The following is a 24,342-nucleotide window of genomic DNA, read 5'->3' as shown; positions in this document are numbered from 1 at the left end:
TTGTGTCCAGATAAAATACAAAATGCACTTTATTCATGTTTAATGTCCTTTTATTTATGACAAAGTACACATTTCCAAGGACACTGTCATCCGAAGTGTTAAACATGATTATTCACTGTTGTCACTAGGTGAATGATGTATGTTCTGTTGATTTGCATAGAGAATGTGTACGTGAGAGGATCAGGGAAGGACAGGACGGAACCATTATTTAAGAAATAACAACTTAGACCAGTTGCAAAACTGCTAATAATATAAAATGACTCTGAACATTTACGACAGGTAAAAAAATACTGTAAACTTATTAACAAACAAATAGGAAATGTAATATTATTTTAGAAATACATCTACTGATACAGTATATCAACATATTCCACGAATACAATCACAATGTGAACACTTTATAGGCATGAAATTAAAAACGTTACGTTCACTCATTGTATGTAACTCAGTAAGATCCCTGGTTAAAGGGGTGCTCTCCCTCTCTCTGTGTCAGTGGTTGGCATGAGAGACAAATGACTAATCTGACGTCAAGTCTCTCAGAGGATGGGAGGGGCCAGCCATGTCCCAGATCTGTTTGTGCTGTATAGCCAGATCAAATGGTCGTTGCCATGGAAGATAATATTGGAGTTGGCAAGACAACAAACAGATCTGGGACCAGGCTAGCAGGGAGTCGATCCCTAATTGGAACAAATAAAGATGTTCTTCAAAAGGCCAATTGGACAAGGGGTGGTTACCTTCATGCAGTAGGCTCTTCCGGAGAAGACGTGTGGCCGATGACATGTTCGGGTACCAATCTGCACCATGCGTGCATCCATCTGTACTCCCATGCAGCTAGCTAATAGCTAATGCCCTAACTTGGTCCTAGATCTGATTGTACTGTACAGCCAACTCCTATGATGTTTTTCCATTTCAATAACCGTAGGAGTTGGCAAGACAGCACAAACAGATCTGGGTCTAAGCTACTAATGGATCACTGTTGTCCTGAACTATCTGGCTGAACTATGCCAAGCACACTATCCCACCAACTGTCAACCCAATCGAATAGCTCAATGTCAGTCTTCCATCACCTCCATGTAATCATTTATCCACACCATCCTATCCTTACCTCATGTAGATGCTAAAACAACCCCAACGCCACTCTAACCATACGTTACGCATCTTCCTGTCAGTCCTTTTAAACTACCTTCTCGCCCAGATCCAGTATGGTGGTGCGTCTCAGGCTCTCTTTAACTCTGATGAACTCTGGGGAACTCTGCAGGCCCTCCTGCTGTGCCTTTAGCTCCCTCTCCAGCTGCAGGGAACAGATGGACACTGACAGTCATTGAATACAGAAGTAGATAGGACTGCATACCATGTATATGTACAAGTTTCAACCCAACAGGACACAGTATGTAAAGTTCGCAGGAACTGAATAAGTCATGTCTGCTTTGACTCCATCTTACATTTTAATAATGAGCATCGTATGTAAATGAGCTAGTAATGCATGAGTGAAGCTGTGCACAGTGCGAAACATGTCAACTTTGACAAGTCAGACAGACGCAAAAGCAAGGGGCTGGATTCAAGCCGTAATTGCCAAAGTACTGCCGACATGCACAGCGTTTACCGCAAAGGCAGTCTCCACCACGTTGACATGACGCATACCAACCTCCTCCAGCCTCTGGTGCCTCTTGAGCAGTTCCTGTTGGAGAGGAGACCTGTTCTTCTTCTCCTCCTCTGCCTCTCTCCTCTGTTTCATTCCCTGTTCCCAGTTCCTCTGTTCCAGAACACGCTGGAGCTCTGGCTTCACATCCAGACAGGGACCTCTGACAGAGAACAAATAGGACTGTTGAAGCGTGTTTGCAGCTATGTGCAGCGCGCACGCTTGGGCTACCCTGTACAAGCCCTACCTCTTGTGTGTCATCCTTAACTCCCTGTGGAGCTCCTGGTGGCTCTTGGAGACTCTGACCAGGTTGAGGCGCTTCTTGGGCTGGATGATAAGGTCTCTGCCCTCCTCCTCCTGACTCTCTGGCTGAGGTGGTGATCCACCCGACTTCCCCTGCTCTTGGTCCTCTGCACGTTGACCCTGCTCTCCATCCTGTTCCGACAGCAGGCCAGTGTGGGCTGAGGCTGGGAGACAGAGACAAAGACAACTTGAACATTTTGCCTGAGCTCACATCCTCGTTTTAAAAACATGTCCGTAAGCCTCGTATTAGACAGGAGCAGAAATGATGACAGAGGTTACATCACTTAGTAACATTACACAACTAAAATCATGTCCCTTTTCCGCTGGCCAGACACACTCCAGTTGCATCATAGCAGCAGAATCAGCTAAACAGGTCATTTTGTTCTGTTTATAGCACCACAGCTGTTTGTTATGGGAGAGAGGTCCCTTATGGTGTGTTCAGCTTATGTTCTATTCCTTGGCATGGACAACAGTGATCCATTAGTAGCTTAGACCCAGATCTGTTTGTGCTGTCTTGCCAACTCCTACGGTTATTGAAATGGGAAACATCATAGGAGTTGGCTGTACAGTACAAACAGATCTAGGACCAAGTTAGGGCATTAGCTATCTCCATATCAGAACTACATAGAACAACAGGTGTCCTATTGTGCACATGTTGTGGTTATACATTTCACTATCAAACTCCAAGGACCATATTTACAAAGTGTTTGCATAAATACAAAGTTTGCCTCCGTGATTTTCCAGAGGGATGGAAACATGATCATCAACACTCATCAACCCAATATCGAATCATTAATTTATGTATAAATGAATGATGTACTCACAAACCCAACACATGATGCCCTTTTTACACCAATCATCAATCAGTTCCTATGAATAGCTACTCTTTCTGCAGTTGTTTCTCTCACTGTGAAATTATCTATAGGTCCCTTACCTGACTTGACCAGTCCCTCTCTCTGCCTCCCTGGTGTTCTGTTTGGGATGACACTGCTAGTATCCATCTCTTCTACGGAGCCCAGAGCCCGGCTAGTGATAAGTAAGCTAGCAAAGCTATCACTGGCACTATGAATCCAGAGGTCTGGCCAGAGCTGGGCTGGTCTGAGAGCCTACCTCCATAGCCACTCCCTGCTCCACTACCCTAACACCTCTGTCTCCATTCCACCTCAGCCCCACCTCCAGCCCTGGCCACACCTCTAGCCGCCAGTCAGTCACATGACTGCTCAGGTTGTCCTGTAGCCTCGCTACTGCCCCCTCTCTCTCCATACATCATCTCCTCTTCCCTCCTCCTCTCCTCTCTTCTTCCTCCTCTCCTCTCTCCCTCTACCATTTCTCCCTCTTCCTCCCCTCCCCTTCGCTTTGTGACTTTGATCCCTCCACTCTCTCTCCCCACTGTCCCTCTATCTCCTCTCTCCCTCCTCTACCCTCTCTCCCTCCCCTCCTCTACCCTCTCTCCCTCCCCTCCCCTTCGCTTTGTGACTTTGATCCCTCCACTCTCTCTCTATCTCCCCTCTCCCTCCTCTCCGCTCCATGCCTCGCCCTCTAGGTTGGATTACCCAGGGCTCGAGCTCCGCCCTGTTTAAATCTCCTCACTGGAAGCCAACTGCCGGACCTATTTACATAATTACACCCATCACAATATGGTTAGAGATTTACAGTATCACAAAGCACCTCCACGCGCCTCGTGGTAGATAGACACTACAGGCTGGTGACCCGGACACAGATTACATCTAGTCCCGGACTAGTAAGGACTTTCAATGGAGATTCTCTTTTTCTGTCCAGGACTAGATTTAACCTGTGTCTGGGACAACTGCCCTACATCTTCATTGTCCAATGACAATACAGGTAGATGTTAAGTGATGTATTCTTATTCTACTCTAATCGGATAACAGATTGTTCTCACCTGTTCCCTTCAGAGGTGTTCTACTTCTTGTGGGAGAGATTTGGAGGTGGTGTTCACTCTGTCAACAGATAAAACACAATTAACCACATGAGAAACTGTCAGAGGAACTGTCAAACCAAAGAATACAGCAGAATGTTTCACAGTAATGTTGTTCCCAGCTGCTCTCTCTCTCTCTCTCTCTCTCTCTCTCTCTCTCTCTCTCTCTCTCTCTCTCTCTCTCTCTCTCTCTCTCTCTCTCTCTCTCTCTCTCTCTCTCTCTCTCTCTCTCTCTCTCTCTCTCTCTCTCTCTCTCTCTCTCTCTCTCTCTCTCTCTCTCTCTCTCTCTCTCTCTCTCTCACCTCTCTCTCTCTCACTCTCTCTCACCTCGCTCTCTCTTACCATGTTTTTCACAAACATTTTGAATGGTCTAATATCGAGGATATCTTTCATAAGGTGATCACATCCTACTCATTTTGAATGTCCCAATGGACAATCAGCTCAACAATGGTCCTTTGTTGTTTGTGTTAGACCAGACGTGAAGGGGCAGCTACAGACCCAGATGACCAGTGAACCGAGAGGAGAGGCCCTTGTGATGTGAAGGGGCAGCTACAGACCCAGATGACCAGTGAACCGAGAGGAGAGGCCCTTGTGGAGGCCTGCCATCCACCTCATTACTGACAAAACCACAAACAACAGGCCTTAGTTACTGGCAATAACGTTCAATACAATTATTTTTTTCAATACAATATGAAGCCTTGTTTAGAGGAGCAATATACAATCAGTGGCCATTTTTTTAGGGCAAATCCATCTAGTACTGGGTCAGAACCCCATTTGCCTCCAGAACAGCCTGAATTCTTCAGGGCATGGAAGCATTACTCGATTGGTATCAAGGGACCTAATGTGTGCCAGGAAAACATTCCCCACACCCCTACTCCACCGCCACCAGCCTGTACCATTAACACCAGGCAGGATGTGGCCATGGACTCATGCTGCTTACACCAAATCCCGATTCTGACATCAGCATGACGCAACATGAATCGGGATTCGTCGGACCAGGCGTTGTTTGGTGGTACCGTGCCCATTGGAGCCACTTCTTCTTGATTTTAGCTGATAGGAGTGGAACCCGGTGTGGTCGTCTGCTGCAATAGCCCATCTGTGATAAGGACGACAAGGACTTGTGTTCCGAGATGCCCTTCTGCACAGCGCTGTTGTACTGAACTGTTACTTTACTGTTTGTGGCCCGCCTGTTAGCTTGCACAATTCTTGCCGTTCTCCTTCGACCTCTCATCAACAAACTGTTTTCGCTCACAGGACTGCAGCTGACTGGATGTGTTTTGTTTGTCACACCGTTCTTGATAAACCTTAGACACTGTAGTGTGTGAAAAGCCCAGAAGGCCGGCCGTTTCTGAGATAATGGAACCGTCGTGCCTGGCACCGATGGTCATACCATGCTCAAAGTCGCTTCAGTCACTCGTTTTGCCCATTCTAATGTTCAAATCGAACAGTAACTGAATGCCTTGATGCCCGTCTGCCTGCCTTATATAGCAAGCCACGGCCACGTGACTGTCTGTAGGAGCAAACCATTTTCGTGAACTGGCCACTGAGTGTATCTGAGATGAAATCCTTCTGCTGGACATACTGCTGCAACAGATTAAAAGCAAGTCCAACTTTGTTTTAAATGAAAGCTAAACAGAATCTGGTGGTTCATTGCATTCGTCTACATGTACATATGTTGCCTGAGGTGGAGGTCAGCCAGACAGCATCTCTTATGGCCTGAGTTTGGCGCAGCATAACAATAGTTCAAAGAAAGGAAATCTGCATTTCAAACGATGATAATGCCTCACCACCACTGATGTGGTCAACAGTGGAGAGACGGACCTTGAGCAATGTAACCACTCTAAAAACATCATGGACAGAGCTATGGATACAAGGACTGACCATCCATGATATCAACATTATAGTTTTGACTATGGGCTCTACTCAGTCTGTATCGCTGAAGTGTTACAGATTGTGTGCTGGAAACGCAAAGGTAATTTCAGATTGAGCCGAAATATGCAGTGTTCACTGTAAATGCAGTCTCGGCTGATGCGAGAACAGTGCCTTTCTATTTCAATCACACCACACTGTCACGCTCAATTTCCGCGATACGGATTGAATAAAGACATTTTTTGAGGCTGTACAGTAGTTGTTTACATTTACAGGACATTGTTTACAAACAAAGAAGTAAAACAAGCTCATATTTTGAGTTCTGATGGGGTACGACATTTGAACGTAAGCTCACGAGGCATCTATAAGTTACAGTGGGGCAAAAAAGTATTTAGTCAGCCACCAATTGTGCAAGTTCTCCCACTTAAAAAGATGAGAGAGGCCTGTAATTTTCATCATTGGTACACTTAAACTATGACAGACAAAATGAGAAAAAAAATCCAGAAAATCACATTGTAGGATTTTTTATGAATTTATTTGCAAATTATGGTGGAAAATAAGTATTTGGTCAACTACAAACAAGCAAGATTTCTGGCTCTCACAGACCTGTAACTTCTTCTTTAAGAGGCTCCTCTGTCCTCCACTCGTTACCTGTATTAATGGCACCTGTTTGAACTTCTTATCAGTATAAAAGACACCTGTCCACAACCTCAAACAGTCACACTCCAAACTCCACTATGGCCAAAGACCTGTCAAAGGACACCAGAAACAAAATTGTAGACCTGCACCAGGCTGGGAAGACTGAATCTGCAATAGGTAAGCAATTTGGTTTGAAGAAATCAACTGTGGGAGCAATTATTAGGAAATGGAAGACCACTGATGGCCAAGACCACTGATAATCTCCCTCGATCTGGGGCTCCACGCAAGATCTCACCCCGTGGGGTCAAAATGATCACAAGAACGGTGAGCAAAAATCCCAGAACCACACGGGGGGACCTAGTGAATGACCTGCAGAGAGCTGGGACCAAAGTAACAAAGCCTACCATCAGTAACACACTACGCCGCCAGGGACTCAAATCCTGCAGTGCCAGACGTGTCCCCCTACTTAAGCCAGTACATGTTCAGGCCTGTCTGAAGTTTGGTAGAGAGCATTTGGATGATCCAGAAGAAGATTGGGAGAATGTCATATGGTCAGATGAAAACAAAATATAACTTTTGGTAAAATCTCAACTCATCGTGTTTGGAGGACAAAGAATGCTGAGGTGCACATTGGTCGTGCAAAGGGAGGGGCCTTCCAGGAGTTGTTAATTGTTCAAGTTTAGTGCACTTCATACATGGAGGTGAAACGCAGGTTGACGTCTATTGTCATGAGTCTTTCCCTGTCGGCATAACTGAGTGATTTCTGTTAGATTGTCCAGCTGCAAAGTCAAAATTGGCTATATCATAAATATTTATGAAATGGTCTTAATTTTAGGTTAGGGTTATGCATTAGGGTATGCAGTGTCGTTAAGGTTCGGATTAGGTTTAAAATCGGATTTTATGACTGTGGTACACTTTATGACTTTGTGGTACACTTTCTTTTTGTCCCTTTTAAACAATTTTTGGGAACTCAGTTGCGGTTCGCGTAATTTAAAAAATTAAGTGTGAATGCTCCAAAGCATCTCAAGACTAGAGGTCGACCGATTAATCAGAATGGCTGATTAATTAGGACCGTTTTCAAGTTTTCATAACAATCGGAAATCGGTATTTTTGGGCGCCGATTTCCGATTATTTTTTAAATACATTTTTATTTGATTTTTAATACCTTTTATTTAACTAGGCAAGTCAGTTAAGAACACATTCTTATTTTCAATGACTGCCTAGGAACTGTGGGTTAACTGCCTTGTTCAGGGGCAGAACGACATATTTTCGCCTTGTCAGCTCAGGGGTTCCAATCTTGCAACCGCACAGTTAACTAGTCCAACGCTCTAACCATTGCACTGCACGAGTAATCTGCCTGTTACACGAATGCAGTAGAAGCCAAGGTAAATTGCTAGCTAGCATTAAACTTATCTTATAAAAAACAATCAATCATAATCACTAGTTATAACTACTAATCCAGTTTAGCAGGCAATATTAACCAGGTGAAATTGTGTCATTTCTCTTGCGTTCATTGCACGCAGAGTCAGGGTATATGCAACAGTTTGGGCTGCCTGCCTCATTGCGAACTAATTTGCCAGAATTTTACGTAATTATGACATACATTGAAGGTTGTGCAATGTAACAAGAATATTTAGACTTAGGGATGCCACCCATTAGATAAAATATCGAACGGTTCCGTATTTCACTGAAATAATAAACGTTTTGTTTTCGAAATTATAGTTTCCGGATTCGATCATATTAATGACCAAAGGCTCGTATTTTTGTGTGTTATTATGTTATAATTAAGTCTAATTTGATAGAGCAGTCTGACTGAGCAGCAGCAGGCCCGTAATCATTCATTCAAACAGCACGTTCATGCGTTTTGCCAGCAGCTCTTCGCAAGCACAGCGCTGTTTATTTCTTCAAGCTTATGTAACCAATGTGAAATGGCTAGCTAGTTTGCTGGGTGTGCGCTAATACTGTTTCAAACATCACTCGCTTTTAGATTTGGAGTAGTTATTCCCCTTGCGCTGCAAGGGCCGCAGATTTTGTGGAGCGATGGGTAACGATGCTTCGAGTGTGGCTGTTGTCGATGTGTTCCTGGTTCGAGCCCAGGTAGGGCAAGGAGGGGGACGGAAGCTATACACTTACACTGGCAATACTATAGTGCCTATAAGAACATCCAATAGTCAAAGGTGTATGAAATACAAATGGTATAGAGAGAAATAGTCATATAAATACTATATTAACTACAACCTAAAACGTCTTACCTTGGAATATTGAAGTCTCGTGTTAAAAGGAACCACCAACTTTCATATGTTCTTATGTTCTGAGCAAGGAACTTAAACGTTAGCTTTTTTACATGGCACATATTTTACATGGCACATATTACTCTCTTCTCCAACACTTTGTTTTTGCATTATTTAAACCAAATTGAACATGTTTCATTATTTATTTGAGGCTAAATTGATTTTATTGATATTTATTTTATATTAAGTTAAAATAGTTGTTAATTCAGTATTGTTGTAATTGTCGTTATTACAAATAAAAATAAAATGAAAATTGTCCGATTTAATCGGTATCGGCTTTTTTGGTCCTCCAATAATCGGTATCGGTATCGGCGTTGAAAAATCCTAATTGGTCGACCTCTACTCAAGACCCCTCAGAACCTGCAACGCAAACCAAATTGAGACCATCTCGAGAGATTGGTTCATTTAAAGTCTATAGTTCGGTTCCCTTTTTTAGTGCAATGTGAACACAAAGCTCTCCAGGTTCACTTACCATTATTTCCACTCCAAACACCATATGCTACTGCAGCACCGTTTCCCCTGCCATAGCACCTTACATTAGTGCCACAAACAAAAAAAGTGCAGGTTGTAGGTACAATTTTCAATTTAAACATGATTTAACCTGCAATTCTTCTTCTGCCATTTATCCTGTTACCCGTCATTTTTACATGTAAATATTATATTTAGATTATAATTAGTATGTCTTATTTTGTAACTAAATTCAAACTATTATCTTGCAGACCTTTACCAGGCTGGGAAGACTGAATCTGCAATAGGTAAGCAGCTTGGTTTGAAGAAATCAACTGTGGGAGCAATTATTAGGAAATGGAAGACATACAAGACCACTGATAATCTCCCACGATCTGGGGCTCCACGCAAGATCTCACCCCGTGGGGTCAAAATGATCACAAGAACGGTGAGCAAAAATCCCAGAACCACACGGGGGGACCTAGTGAATGACCTGCAGAGAGCTGGGACCAAAGTAACAAAGCCTACCATCAGTAACACACTTCGCCGCCAGGGACTCAAATCCTGCAGTGCCAGACATGTCCTTCTGCTTAAGCCAGTACATGTCCAGGCCCGTCTGAAGTTTGCTAGAAAGCATTTGGATGATCCAGAAGAAGATTGGGAGAATGTCATATGGTCAGATGAAACCAAAATATAACTTTTTGGTAAAAACTCAACTCGTCGTGTTTGGAGGACAAAGAATGCTGAGTTGCATCCAAAGAACACCAACCTACTGTGAAGCATGGGGGTGGAAACATCATGCTTTGGGGCTGTTTTTCTACAAAGGGACCAGGACGACTGATCCATGTAAAGGAAAGAATGAATGGGGCCATGTATTGTGAGATTTTGAGTGAAAACCTCCTTCCATCAGCAAGGGCATTGAAGATGAAACGTGGCTGGGTCTTTCAGCATGACAATGATCCCAAACACACCGCCCGGGCAACGAAGGAGTGGCTTCGTAAGAAGCATTTCAAGGTCCTGGAGTGGCCTTGCCAGTCTCCAGATCTCAACCCCATAGAAAATCTTTGGAGAGAGTTGAAAATCTGTGTTGCCCAGCAACAGCCCCAAAACATCACTGCTCTAGAGGAGATCTGCATGGAGGAATGGGCCAAAATACCAGCAACAGTGTGTGAAAATCTTGTGAAGACTTACAGAAAACGATTGACCTCTGTCATTGCCAACAAAGGGTATATAACAAAGTATTGAGATAAACTTTTGTTATTGACCAAATACTTATTTTCCACCATAATTTGCAAATAAATTAATTAAAAATCCTACAATGTGATTTTCTGGATTTTTTTTCTCATTTTGTCTGTCATAGTTGCTGTGATGAAAATTACAGCCCTCTCTCATCTTTTTAAGTGGGAGAACTTGCACAATTGGTGGCTGACTAAATACTTTTTTGCCCCACAGTATACTCAATGTTTTTTAATGGGTACAGTGCCTTGCGAAAGTATTCGGCCCCCTTGAACTTTGCGACCTTTTGCCACATTTCAGGCTTCAAACATAAAGATATAAAACTGTATTTTTTTGTGAAGAATCAACAACAAGTGGGACACAATCATGAAGTGGAACGACATTTATTGGATATTTCAAACTTTTTTAACAAATCAAAAACGGAAAAATTGGGCGTGCAAAATTATTCAGCCCCCTTAAGTTAATACTTTGTAGCGCCACCTTTTGCTGCGATTACAGCTGTAAGTCGCTTGGGGTATGTCTCTATCAGTTTTGCACATCGAGAGACTGAAATTGTTTCCCATTCCTCCTTGCAAAACAGCTCGAGCTCAGTGAGGTTGGATGGAGAGCATTTGTGAACAGCAGTTTTCAGTTCTTTCCACAGATTCTCGATTGGATTCAGGTCTGGACTTTGACTTGGCCATTCTAACATCTGGATATGTTTATTTTTGAACCATTCCATTGTAGATTTTGCTTTATGTTTTGGATCATTGTCTTGTTGGAAGACAAATCTCCGTCCCAGTCTCAGGTCTTTTGCAGACTCCATCAGGTTTTCTTCCAGAATGGTCCTGTATTTGGCTCCATCCATCTTCCCATCAATTTTAACCATCTTCCCTGTCCCTGCTGAAGAAAAGCAGGCCCAAACCATGATGCTGCCACCACCATGTTTGACAGTGGGGATGGTGTGTTCAGGGTGTTGCTTTTACGCCAAACATAACGTTTTGCATTGTTGCCAAAAAGTTCAATTTTGGTTTCATCTGACCAGAGCACCTTCTTCCACATGTTTGGTGTGTCTCCCAGGTGGCTTGTGGCAAACTTTAAACAACACTTTTTATGGATATCTTTAAGAAATGGCTTTCTTCTTGCCACTCTTCCATAAAGGCCAGATTTGTGCAATATATGACTGATTGTTGTCCTATGGACAGAGTCTCCCACCTCAGCTGTAGATCTCTGCAGTTCATCCAGAGTGATCATGGGCCTCTTGGCTGCATCTCTGATCAGTCTTCTCCTTGTATGAGCTGAAAGTTTAGAGGGACGGCCAGGTGTTGGTAGATTTGCAGTGGTCTGATACTCCTTCCATTTCAATATTATCGCTTGCACAGTGCTCCTTGGGATGTTTAAAGCTTGGGAAATATTTTTGTATCCAAATCCGGCTTTAAACTTCTTCACAACAGTATCTCGGACCTGCCTGGTGTGTTCCTTGTTCTTCATGGTGCTCTCTGCGCTTTTAACGGACCTCTGAGACTATCACAGTGCAGGTGCATTTATACGGAGACTTGATTACACACAGGTGGATTGTATTTATCATCATTAGTCATTTAGGTCAACATTGGATCATTCAGAGATCCTCACTGAACTTCTGGAGAGAGTTTGCTGCACTGAAAGTAAAGGGGCTGAATAATTTTGCACGCCCAATTTTTCAGTTTTTGATTTGTTAAAAAAGTTTGAAATATCCAATAAATATCGTTCCACTTCATGATTGTGTCCCACTTGTTGTTGATTCTTCACAAAAAAATACAGTTTTATATCTTTATGTTTGAAGCCTGAAATGTGGCAAAAGGTCGCAAAGTTCAAGGGGGCCGAATACTTTCGCAAGGCACTGTATATATATATAATTAATTGAAAAGTTTAAAAAAATGTATGTCGCAACAGCAGATAGGTTTTCATGAAATATTGAAGGGGCTGGCTAACTTTATACACAGCGACTCAGTCTACCTATTGGCAGTGTACTGGTATTTTAAGCTTCTTTGTCATTTTGTCCTGATCCACCACTACAAATGACTAAATTGAAATGGTATTGACCGCCCAACCCTGATACTAACATTATCAGCTATTGACTAAGGGAGTGAATTTGATTCATTATAAGAGGTTACATGGAGAAAATCGGCCCTCTGAAATGAAAACGGATGGCCCTCCCTTCAGCAAAATATATTTTACCTAAACCCGCCCTGAGCACTTAAAGAAAAAAAAAGAAGTGACGATCCTCTATACCCACAATAATAATTCAAACAAAACATCCTTACCATTTACCCTCATTTCCGGGACAGACTCGAGCCTTAGATATGCCATTTTAGAAATTGTTCTTCATCCTTAAAGCATTACATGGCAACGCAGGAATTGTAATAGCACACAGGGCAGTGGGCCAGGTTGAGGCTTCACAGACTACCGTAGACAATGGTAGGGGTGGAAAGATCTCCTTTATAGTAAAAGCATTGCATGAATCTATCATCGTATTTGCAGGTCCGAGAAATAAAGTATTTTATAAACATTTAATGCAATTTTACGTAATTTTACATATTAGCAGAATATTTTATAATTCCACACAAATTACCTAAAATACAGGCAAAAATTAGATAGAGAGATATGATAAAATGAACACATAGGCCTATTTCCCAAAGCCAAATCAAAATTGCCACAGAAACTGTCCCTGTTTGCAAATAGTTAAATCTGAGACATCAGTAGGAATCTGAGCATGGTACTTTAAAATGTTAGGCCTACCTTTCCAACCCCCCCCAAAAAATGTAAGCTTCAACTGCCAGATGCAGAAAACTGTAAGCTTCAACTGCCAGATGAGGGAAAAATGTAAGCTTCAACTGCCAGATGCAGAAAAATGTAAGCTTCAACTGCCAGATGCAGAAAAATGTAAGCTTCAACTGCCAGATGCAGAAAAATGTAAGCTTCAACTGCCAGATGCAGAAAAATGTAAGCTTCAACTGCCAGATGCAGAAAAATGTAAGCTTCAACTGCCAGATGCAGAAAAATGTAAGCTTCAACTGCCAGATGAAGAAAAATGTAAGCTTCAACTGCCAGATGCAGAAAAATGTAAGCTTCAACTGCCAGATGCAGAAAAATGTAAGCTTCAACTGCCAGATTAAGAAAAATGTAAACTTCAACTGCCAGATGCAGAAAAATGTAAACTTCAACTGCCAGATGCAGAAAAATGTAAGCTTCAACTGCCAGATGCAGAAAAATGTAAGCTTCAACTGCCAGATGCAGAAAAATGTAAGCTTCAACTGCCAGATGCAGAAAAATGTAAGCTTCAACTGCCAGATGCAGAAAAATGTAAGCTTCAACTGCCAGATGCAGAAAAATGTAAGCTTCAACTGCCAGATGCAGAAAAATGTAAGCTTCAACTGCCAGATGCAGAAAAATGTAAGCTTCAACTGACAGATGCAGAAAAATGTAAGCTTCAACTGCCAGATGCAGAAAAATGTAAGCTTCAACTGCCAGATGCAGAAAAATGTAAGCTTTAACTGCCGGCTACTCTTGGCTTAACCCAATGAGAGAAGGTCAAGAAGTGTTTCCCTAGAAGCTGTCTGTGTTTAAACATCTTCTACTGTACATAAAGTGAATAGCGTAATCAATTGATAGTGACCGAATTAGATATAGAAGGTTGTAGCTCAGCCTCTGAATGTCAAAGAAAGGAAAGAATGATATCCCCATATGCAACGGAGTCGAGTCTTTCCCTGGTATTTTACAGCTTGGTTCTAGCATAAAGCATCACGGACCAAAGCGCTGTTATAGATCACTTTATATTGTCAGATCTGTTTTATTTTCTTAAAAATCTTAAGCTAACAAGGGATAGGCCTGTGCTTTTTGCCATTTTCTGAAATTGAAAAAGCATGACCCTCACCGATTTTCCTCCATGTACCCATTCTGTCCATTTGGATCCATCCCTAACAGGAGAAGAGTCTATAATCTTGTTGAGCTGTAGTATTGTAAGAGTTCAGTGAAGGTATGTCATCTAAATGAATACCAGGAGAATGTAGTCTATAATCTTGTTGAGGTTTAGCGATAGCATCACTGTTCAAAGGGAATTGACCCAAACCCTGCTAATGAATACGAGGAGAGTACGTGTGTGTACATCTGGTTGAGCTGTAGTAATGGCATCTCCGTTGGTTCAATGCTCTTTAGATAATGAGGTGGTATTGCCACTGATTGGCTAATCTCTGGGAGAAGATGTTGTGCGTAGACCATTTCTGTGACACAACAGCAGGACCTTCGCTCTGGGGTAAACATGCTGCTCTTACGGGGTCTAGTCTACGTGTTGTTTCACACAGACACACAATTATTTTGGGTTACATACAAAGCTTGAAGGTCCAGACAAAACGTACTGTCACTCTTTCAATTGCTGTCAGAATATTTCAGAATGTTCCACTGGGCACAGACGTCAATTCATCGTTTACTTCACATTGGTTCAACATCATTTCATTGATTCATCCAGTGTGTGCTCTGGTGGGTTTCTACGGCTCATTTGAACTGTTAACAAATTTGTAAATAGCCAGTGAAGCAACTCTGGCCTAAGATGGAAACCAAACGTTTCTGTAATTCTTTATTCTTTGAAACAGGTTCGATGAAAGATGTTCATTCAGAGACAAACATTAACTTTCAATCTGGTTGAGGTTCAAAACATGAATTACAATTGAAAAACAATTGCCTCAGGTTTTATGGCCTTGCAAGTGTCATAGACCTTCAGGCCTTTTTTGGGCTTACAGACACATCCAATTTAATTAGAAGAGTTGTTTAACATTTCCAGTCTATTAACATAATGCATGTCTCTGCAGCACCACCCTGCAAGCTGACCATAATAGTTACTTACTTTCTTTCCGTGGGTGACTCCCATGGCCTCAGGATGAGCTGAGATCCTCGGCAAGAGTAGGTGAGTCTGTACAGCTCCTGAAGTTTCACTTGTTCTGAAGTTTCCCTCGAGCTGGTATCTAGTGAAGGAGAGGAGAGCGGGGAGGAATGGACTCCCCCAGGACCAAGGACAAGTTGACAACCCTACCGTCGTCTAATGCGTGACACCAGTCTCAGAGAGGGGGCATTAAATCTAGGGAATTCACCAGCCGTTCATCACACCAAGCCCGTCAACAAATGAGAGAAACATAGAGGTCTGCCTCTAGGAGTGGGGGGAGGAAGAGAGCCTAGAGAAAGAGAGAGGGGTGAGAAAGGGGGGTAGGTGGGGAGAAGCTTGAGAAGGAAAGAGAAGGGAGCAGTTGATATTTTGGTTGAGAGGGTAAGAGATTGCAAGGAAAGGAGATAACTGAGGAGAGCGAGAGAAGAGTGAGGGTCGGGGTTTGTGAGAAAGAGAGAGAGAGAGAGAGAAATAGAGACAAAGGGAGGTAGAGATTAGATAATTAAGAAGAATAACATCAAAGAAGAAAAAAAACTCCTGACCACCTGTTCATGGGTAACCAACCGGTGGTCCCCACTCGCCACTCTCCAAAGCTTAAGGGGGGTCCAGGGCAGATTAGGCTAATTGAGGTTGACGGAGCAGCCGGTTTGCATACGGTAACGGGGGGGCGTATTGGTGCTCTGTGCAGCCAGGGAAGGTCTAGCTGGCCACTACACCATTCATTTATCTATTTAACCTAGGTAATCCACTCACTAGCAATTGCCACTGCTATCCAGGGAGTCCTTAGCCTGGGTGCCAGTCTGTTTCATTGTCACGCCAAACATGAGCATGTGTGGCATGATAATGAGTGACAAGGAATTCACATTATAGCACAAACAGATCTGGAACCAGGCAAGGGAGTCCTGGAAAACACCAACAACAGGGATTAGGTAGAGATGGAATTGCAACAACACATCAACTATTTCAACAACACATCATCAGTAGGGTAAAACTAACCTGTCTCACGACAGTCTAAACCCAGCTCACGTTCCCTATTAGTGGGTGAACAATCCAACGCTTGGTGAATTCTGCTTCACAATGATAGGAAGAGCCGATATCGAAGGATCAAAAATCAATCTAGTTAGTCAACCAATGAGAGGTGACTCCCTCCCAAAATAGTTGTGCTACCACGCTAAACACACAACAGTGAATGAGGTAAGTCATTTCTCCAGGGAAAAGTATGATGCTACACAAAAGGCAGCGCATTTCAAATTAGGCCCGGGATTATGACAATACTAAAAGTTCAGTTCAATTCATGAACTGTAGTTCAATAAAAATCCTATAGAGGGAGCCCAAGATTCATTATTTAATTTGAAACAACATCTCTCAAATTTCTTAAAAACACATGTTCTTTTTAATTGTTTTACATACTTTGAAACTCCTCTATTTTGCAAAAAATGATGTAACCATAATAATCTGACATGAAAAAACACACAATGAATGCCCAGTCTTAACAGAGAAGTTGTTCCTTAAAGTTGAGTGATCCTGACAGTGGTTTGTTTGATCTGTCAATCATCAAGCCAGTTTCATAGGAAGTATATCAAGGCCTGTACTTATACAAAGTCTCATATAGTATGAGTACCGATTCAGGATCTGTTTAGCCTTTGACATAATAATGAATAACAATACATGGATAGGATGGACATGATTTTAGATCAGTATACTCGGAGATCTCTGTATGGAATGTCTAGTCAGATCTTCCTGGGGAAGCAGCCGGCTATTTCCACCACCTCTGGCCAGTTTCCGTAAATATTGGTCTTCTGATTATTGGCAGCCAGCTGAACAAAAGAAGATAGGAAATCATCACACTGTAGTTTCATCAAAGAACCTGTCACACTATATACCATCTGCTTTATTACAAAAGTAGAGAGAGCTTATAGTACTATAGTATCTACTATATAATTGTGTAGTAGTATTGCAAAAATGTTGCTGGACAGAATAGGGATTTTATATCGATTGATCTTGATATTTGTTGTAGACAGTGTCGTTGCTACAAATGCTCTCTCACCTTCTCAAAGGGGCTTTTCTGTTCTGTCCCAGCGCCTCCAGCAAAGACCCAGCTGTCTCTGAATTTGACATCCTTGATACTGCTGCTTCCCAGTCCCGCAAATATGTTCCTGATTTCTTCAGTCATCCTGAGGAGAGATTGAGGGTCAGAGTGGATGTGTGACTGTTCGAATTTGAAAACAGGATGTAAAATGAATATTGATTTATGAATGTTTGAATTTATATAAACTAGAAATGGGCACCGATATGGAAAATCTATATCAGTTGCATTTCTATCTTGATAAAATATATTGGTTTACAAAAAAACAACATTTACAACTGTCTCTGCTCTGGGAAGTCCAGACATCTGTTTGCGGTTTGCTCATTGGGCCAGGTGTGAATGTTCTGGGAGCCTAACCTACCCACCCAGTCTGAATACAATGGGAGGCCCATCTACCGAGTGATGACTCAGCAGGCATGCTACGAATACTAAGTAGACAGCCTGTGAGAAGGTCTGTGAGAGGGTTTTGTGCATACAGGAACAGCCATTTATGCTTTTTTTTCACATTATAGTGTAGGTTAACAGGAAGGATAAACTGATATCACAATATGCCACTAACATTGAGTGGCTGCTTCCAACACACTGACAATGACACTGACTCACTCCAGCCACTTTAATAATGGGAATTGATAGGAAATGCCACTTTAAACAACGCCACTTTAAACAACGCTACCTTATATAATGTTACTTACCCTACATTATTCATCTCATATGCATACGTATATACTGTACTCTATATCATCGACTGCATCCTTATGTAATACATGTATCACTAGCCACTTTAACTATGCCACTTTGTTTACATACTCATCTCATATGTATATACTGTACTCGATATCATCTACTGTATCTTGCCTATGCTGCTCTGTACCATCACTCATTCATATATCCTTATGTACATATTCTTTATCCCCTTACACTGTGTATAAGACAGTAGTTTTGGAATTGTTAGTTAGATTACTTGTTGGTTATTACTGCATTGTCGGAACTAGAAGCACAAGCATTTCGCTACACTCGCATTAACATCTGCTAACCATGTGTATGTGACAAATAAAATTTGATTTGATTTGATATATTAACATCAAACGATATATCGATATCATATCAAATGATCGATATTGGTGCCCACTGCCCACCACTAGTTTAAACTTACTTTGTCGCTGCATCATCAAAAGATGCCACCAGAACAATCATTCCGGGTTTAATCGTCTTTAAGAAGTCCAAGATGGCCTTTGTTTCTTTTTGGAGAAAGTAGGGGGAAAAAACGGGGGGAAAAAACTGTAGTTTAGATGAAAAAACGTTACATTTCCATCAGAATATAGAATGCATGTCGCTTTTGCATCTTAATAAAAAAGCTCTGACGAAGGCCTTGAGGCCGATACGTAAAGCTTTATAAAGAGTAGTGATACCCCCACGCTGCTCTTGCTAGTATCGTATTCAATTGTTACCGTGCACCTGCAACAAAGATAGCTCAGGTGTGCGAGTGCCTTTTGAATGTTGCATCCTTATAACTGCCCTTACCTCCAGAGTACATGTTAAAGTAGTCAAATTTTTCGATCTTCCCATTTTCACCTATGAAAACAAGAGATGCACATTGCATAACACGTCAGGCATGTCTGATCCCATTTCCCTTTTGCAAAATCCAATCATTCACTCCATAGCAGTGTGTCTATGTGCATCACAGCTTATGTGTGGTGAAGTTAGGAGAAGCTGAGCTCACCATTCACCAGCACTAGGTTCAGGCCTGGTCCCACGTTGTTCATCACACCACTCATAACACTATGGAGATGAGAGTCACATGTCACAAGACTGCAAACACAAGAGCTGGAGTAGCAATCACATGTGCAATAGCTGAAGTGTCATGGTGAAAATATCCACGTTTAAATTTGGGACATGTTTAAAGTAGGGGTGGGCTGCATTCAAATATTTCTGTCTTGCTCAATAATCACTAGCTAATAAGTCCATTTCTGTTAACAATATGAATGTAAATTGGTTAAGAACACACATACATTTTACCATCAAAACAGATCTTTGGGCCCACAACAGTCGCTGCTCCACTCTTGATTTGGAATGCAAAATGGTCGATAGGGCAGTTTTCGGAAAGGCTGCATTTTGGATGGGAGATTTCAGGCACAGCTGACAAATACAGGCACAGACAGATATGTGTTGAAATGATATATTTAGAAACCAACAGAGAAAACAACATACTCATCCAGCTGTAACACACATCCTTATGATAAGTCTCATATACAACCAGTCAAGCAACCTACCGTGCCAGTCAAAATGTTTGGACACACCTCCTCGTTCCATGTTTTTTCCTAATTTAATTTTTAAGTTAATTTAAGTTTTTCTTTATTTGTACTATTTTCTACATTGTATAATAATAGTGAAGACATCAAAACTATGAAATAACACATATGGAATCATGTAGTAACCAAGAAAAGTGGCAAACAAATCAAAATATATTTGAGATTCTTCAAAGTAGCCACCTTTTGCCTTGATGACAGCTTTGCACCCTCTCGACATTCTTTCAACCAGATTCATGAGGTAGTCAAAATATCTACACAATGTAGAAAATAGTAAAAAAATAAATAAAAAAACTCTTGAATGAGTAGGTGTTTCCAAACTTTTGACTGGTACTGTGTGTAGATGGAAACCTATTCAGATTTGATTCAAAGTGTTACACATGATACAAAGTGTGATACAAAGTTTAAATTAATGCAAAGTTAAGAAAATCATATTATGAGAGACATAATTCATATGCAGGACCCCCCTCCTACGTCTCTCTCCTTTAGAACCAGCACTATCACACTCCTAGATCTGATGAAACAGAGTACTGCTTTACTTTCAAGAAGTGAGGGAGGAGGCTCTGAATAGCTAAAGATTACTGACTGATAGGCGACAGAGGGTTCAGGGACAAAGAGAAAACTTCAGACATCATAAGAGACACTTCTGAACTGTCTGTATCACTTTGAAGTTCAACTATTTACTTCATAATAAATTATTCCCGCAGAATATTTTACTTTTGTATTCAGCATTTGGCATGTATTGAATATTCGGCATGTTCAGCTATGAAGATTGATTGATACTATTAAGATAGACGGGAAATAGCTGAAATGGAAATGCTTGAAACACTTACCAGCAGTGACCACAGTTGCTCTTTGAGCTCCTGAAATAAGAGAAACACAACACAGTGCTATTATACTGAGGGGGAAAACTATTAAGTAGAGGGCAAAAGAGACACACAGAAATAGATATGGAGAAAGAGTGATCTTACCAAAGATATGTTGTTGTATAACCCTTGCTTTCTGATGGATGTAGGGTGGATTGGTATAGATTCCCCACATAACGAGGATGACGATGAGGAAAGTAACAGCATACACAACGTCTAGCAACCACAACCACAGCAACACAACCACAACAACACATATGTGAGATAATGCAAATTCCACACTCAATCACATTTAACTTATTCAAAACATTTCCATACCATGCAAAAGCAGAGCTCTCACCTCTTGGTCTCATCTCAACAGCCAATTAGAAGACAATTCCTTAGTATTTTGGCAGTTCTTTACACTGGAAGAAGAGATTCCTGAAGTATTTCCTGCCAGCCTGGAGTACTCTCCTCTGTCATGCTGTATAGCTCAAGCAACAGTCCCCACTTCCACCGTCATCCTGTAAAACCTACAGCAGTGTTCAACCTCAATAGAGAACCAAGAGTGATTATCCTGTAGCCTATAGTATAGAGTAAAAGCCAACACTCCTGTAAGGTACATTGTGAAACCAGGATATGGTAATATGCCCACACCCACCATATAAACAAGATGGCCACACCGTGGAGGACACGACAACGGATATTTGATCAAACAATAAAACACAATGAGACCTTTCACCTGAGAAAAGGCAGCTTTCGCAGTTCTATTTACTTTTGCCATACCTTTACTGTCCTCTAGTGTTGAAATCAAACACCTAACGTAGAACACAGCAGTGTGATTGGGAATGGGCCAACGGACAAGAGGGCATAATGGACAAGAGGGCATACAGGACAAGAGGGCATACACTGGCCTGATGGCGTTATTGTTACTGGAATCGCTCCCTTCCTTGATTCCATATTTACCCTTTGGATTGTTAGTTTATGTGATTAGCATACACAGGTGTGGGGGTGTGGCTGATAATGTCAGGTGAGCAGAGCATCTCTTTATTGATAAGCACTGAAGAAACTCACAGTAACGGTACTGTACATGATTTAATTTCAAAGTGCAGAAGGGCAAACACAAAACAGAACGGCAAACACGTGCTTCTACGCCTGTATTGCTTGCTGTTTGGGGTTTTAGGCTGGGTTTCCGTGCAGCACTTTGTGACATTAGCTGATGTAAGAAGGGCTTTATAAATACATTTGATTGATTGATTGACATATTAATTTCTGCTCAGGGGGAAATACATTTATACAACATGTTTATACAATATATTAAAAAAAGAAAATAAACAACGAAAAACGTATGCACTCACTACTGTAAGTCGCTCTGGATAAGAGCTAAATGACAAAAAAATAATAAGAATTAAAGGACGTAACCACAACAGCTTGTGTCTTAAAGACAAAACCTGGGCAGCTGTGTTACGTTAACATCGTACCACATACTTTACATTAAACGTGTGAATAATACTTAAAGATGACACGACAATACTCAACAACTGAAACAGTGCTTGAAGAGGTCAGTAACAAATAGAACGATTTGATTGCGGTATACAGTGCAGACACAGCTTCTATACTTGTGAAGAATGGTTATTTTGGTCTGCTTGCCATTGGTATCGGTTATATATTTACAAATATTATTAACAGTCTAGATGTGTAGAATAAGGTATGCATGTCATGACAACAATTCCCTGAATTAGAACCAGCATCAGTGGATAATAGCCCTGTTGTAACTAGTCAATGCAAAAGAGCCCAGTCATTTCGGCACACACTTCACAGTCGACCTCAGCTAACCTGAGCGCAGAGCAGTGTCATCCGAATGATGATTCACTCCAACATATCCTGTTGGAGGGGAGAAAAGAGAAGAAAGACACGACTAGATCTCTTATCACAGCAAAAACACCCACAAACCCTGAAAAAAATATATAGTAGACTAGGCCTATGAAATAAATGGCCTGTCATGTCCCAATGTTTAGCAGCCAAGAACTGTCCATGCAGGTAAAATTACTATCGTATAGCCTATGGTATAACTTAGGTGTTGCCAAAACTTTTCTAGTCTCTAAAATGTAATTTTCCCCATCCCCTGATTAAGACAGGTGTTCTGGAGTAGACTATAGTGGCTCAGGGGTAATGTTTCCCCAAGATGCAAATCTAGGATCAGCTTCTCTTCCCCCAATCCTAACCTTAATCATCAGTAGGGAAAATGCAAAACTGACCCAAGAGTCCTGGGGCAACTTCACCCTATACCACTATAGTGACGAGGAGGATGACAGACACAGTACCAGGTCCACCAACCTCATCAGAGTCCTCCCCCAGTGTGTAGGGCCCGGGCCCGTCCTCCTCCTCCTCCTCAGTCCCTCCTGACCCCTCAGCCTCCATCCGCCTCAGCACTGAGTACCTGTATGTGGCCTCGCTGAAAAGAAAACACTGTTTAACATTTACATGATTTATTATTGAGACTATGACTTAAGCAGTTCATTATGATAGTACCCTGGGCACTACACCTGATAAGCAAGTTTACTCAGTGATGAAATAACATAAAATGAGCATAATGAACAACCTCATGAAGACAATCATAAATCCTTAAAAGGCTCCATTCATATTGACATGCAGCCAACATCCAGAATACTGGACCTCCAGACAGGCAACATGTTTGATGTTGTCTTTCATGATATTACGATCTATAATGATCTAAAATAGAAAGGCCAACACAGCTCTATTGATGATCCATATCAATATCACAAATACCTGCGGGGAAAGCAGTATTTTCTGATGATATAAACTGCAGCAAGAACTGCAGCAAATGTAACGAATATCACAGCTGCAATGACCCCCGGGTGCAGTCTTGCCTATTGAATGACAAAGATATGGAATTTAATTTGAGAAATGAAATGTCACAAATGTGATTGCCATTTAACCGAATGCCTAGGTATGCGCATATGTACAACTGTCAACAACGATTACATTGACAGACAACGGATACGCTACAGCTACTTCACCTGTTGAGTTGACGACTTGGTGGGGGTGACACTTCTCATATGGATCTCATTCCTGTCCTCCGATAACTTCTGGGTTGAAGATAAACTAGTGGTGGGTCTCTCACAAAGTGTTTGTTGAATAAAGAAAATAATAAATACTTTTAAAACATTACAAACTATTTTTCTTGGAGTCATCGCCATTATTGTTTACTTCCTGGTTGGGTTTTTCACCTGTTTACGTGGAAACGAAAGGCTTTTCTGATTGGAGGAGGTGGAATGCCTTATTTAGGGAAGTTCGAGAGGACAAGATTGTAAAGGTAGGCTATATTGCATGATTGAGTTTTGCATGTTTCTTGAATGGGCAAAAGTACAAATTCCATGAAACAGCTGCATAAATTGTATGAATATTTTTTGGGGGAAATTGTCTGAAATAAATGTTTATAATATAATATTAACATTTTATAAGCAGTGAAATCAACAGAAATGTATTGTCCATAGTAATAGAGTGAATGCAGGAAAAATGAAGATAATCTATTTAAGTGCAGTCCTGATTTGTCTTGTAAGTCTTGTGTAGGCAAAGTCCAGGGGCGGATTGGCCATCTGGCACTTCTGGAAAACTTCTGGTTGAAATTGACACACACCAAAATATTTATTTCTTGGACATATTAGGTGAAACAACTAATTTCTTGAATAGGCCTACCTCAGTAGTCTATATATTATACTTCTTAATATTAATAAAGCACTATGAATTACTTTATAAGATGATTGCTCATGATTTGGGTCAGACTAAAACATGGGCTGGTGCCACCAACTGTAAAAGTTAGTGGCACC

The 24,342-nt window shown here is 41.5% G+C and overlaps 2 protein-coding genes across 3 annotated transcripts; both read right to left on the bottom strand.

The window, feature by feature from the left end:
- Window positions 1-71: 71 nt before the first annotated feature.
- On the bottom strand, window positions 72-15,659 carry LOC139369761 (actin-associated protein FAM107A). 2 transcript variants are annotated; one of them, XM_071109022.1, is made up of 5 exons: window positions 15,219-15,659; window positions 3,843-3,900; window positions 1,887-2,106; window positions 1,646-1,802; window positions 72-1,291 (listed from the first exon to the last, which is right to left on the bottom strand). In XM_071109022.1, exons 1-5 carry the CDS (start codon window positions 15,240-15,242, stop codon window positions 1,175-1,177), a joined length of 576 nt encoding a protein of 191 aa, XP_070965123.1. In that variant the 5' UTR covers window positions 15,243-15,659; the 3' UTR covers window positions 72-1,174. The 2 variants fall into 2 exon arrangements, with proteins under 2 accessions (XP_070965123.1, XP_070965124.1); XM_071109023.1 differs by lacking the exons at window positions 3,843-3,900; window positions 15,219-15,659 and adding an exon at window positions 2,877-3,017.
- Window positions 15,660-16,624: 965 nt separating this feature from the next.
- Window positions 16,625-21,105, bottom strand: LOC139369760 (protein FAM3C). The gene is made up of 9 exons (XM_071109021.1): window positions 20,853-21,105; window positions 20,618-20,728; window positions 20,480-20,509; window positions 19,350-19,476; window positions 19,061-19,119; window positions 18,862-18,912; window positions 18,494-18,578; window positions 17,302-17,428; window positions 16,625-17,071 (listed from the first exon to the last, which is right to left on the bottom strand). Exons 1-9 carry the CDS (start codon window positions 20,863-20,865, stop codon window positions 16,985-16,987), a joined length of 690 nt encoding a protein of 229 aa, XP_070965122.1. The 5' UTR covers window positions 20,866-21,105; the 3' UTR covers window positions 16,625-16,984.
- Window positions 21,106-24,342: the final 3,237 nt, after the last annotated feature.

Source organism: Oncorhynchus clarkii, chromosome 17 (assembly GCF_045791955.1).
Source record: "Oncorhynchus clarkii lewisi isolate Uvic-CL-2024 chromosome 17, UVic_Ocla_1.0, whole genome shotgun sequence".
In the NCBI taxonomy this organism is placed as follows: Eukaryota; Metazoa; Chordata; class Actinopteri; order Salmoniformes; family Salmonidae; genus Oncorhynchus; species Oncorhynchus clarkii.
This window is presented reverse-complemented; position numbering and strand designations above follow the sequence as displayed.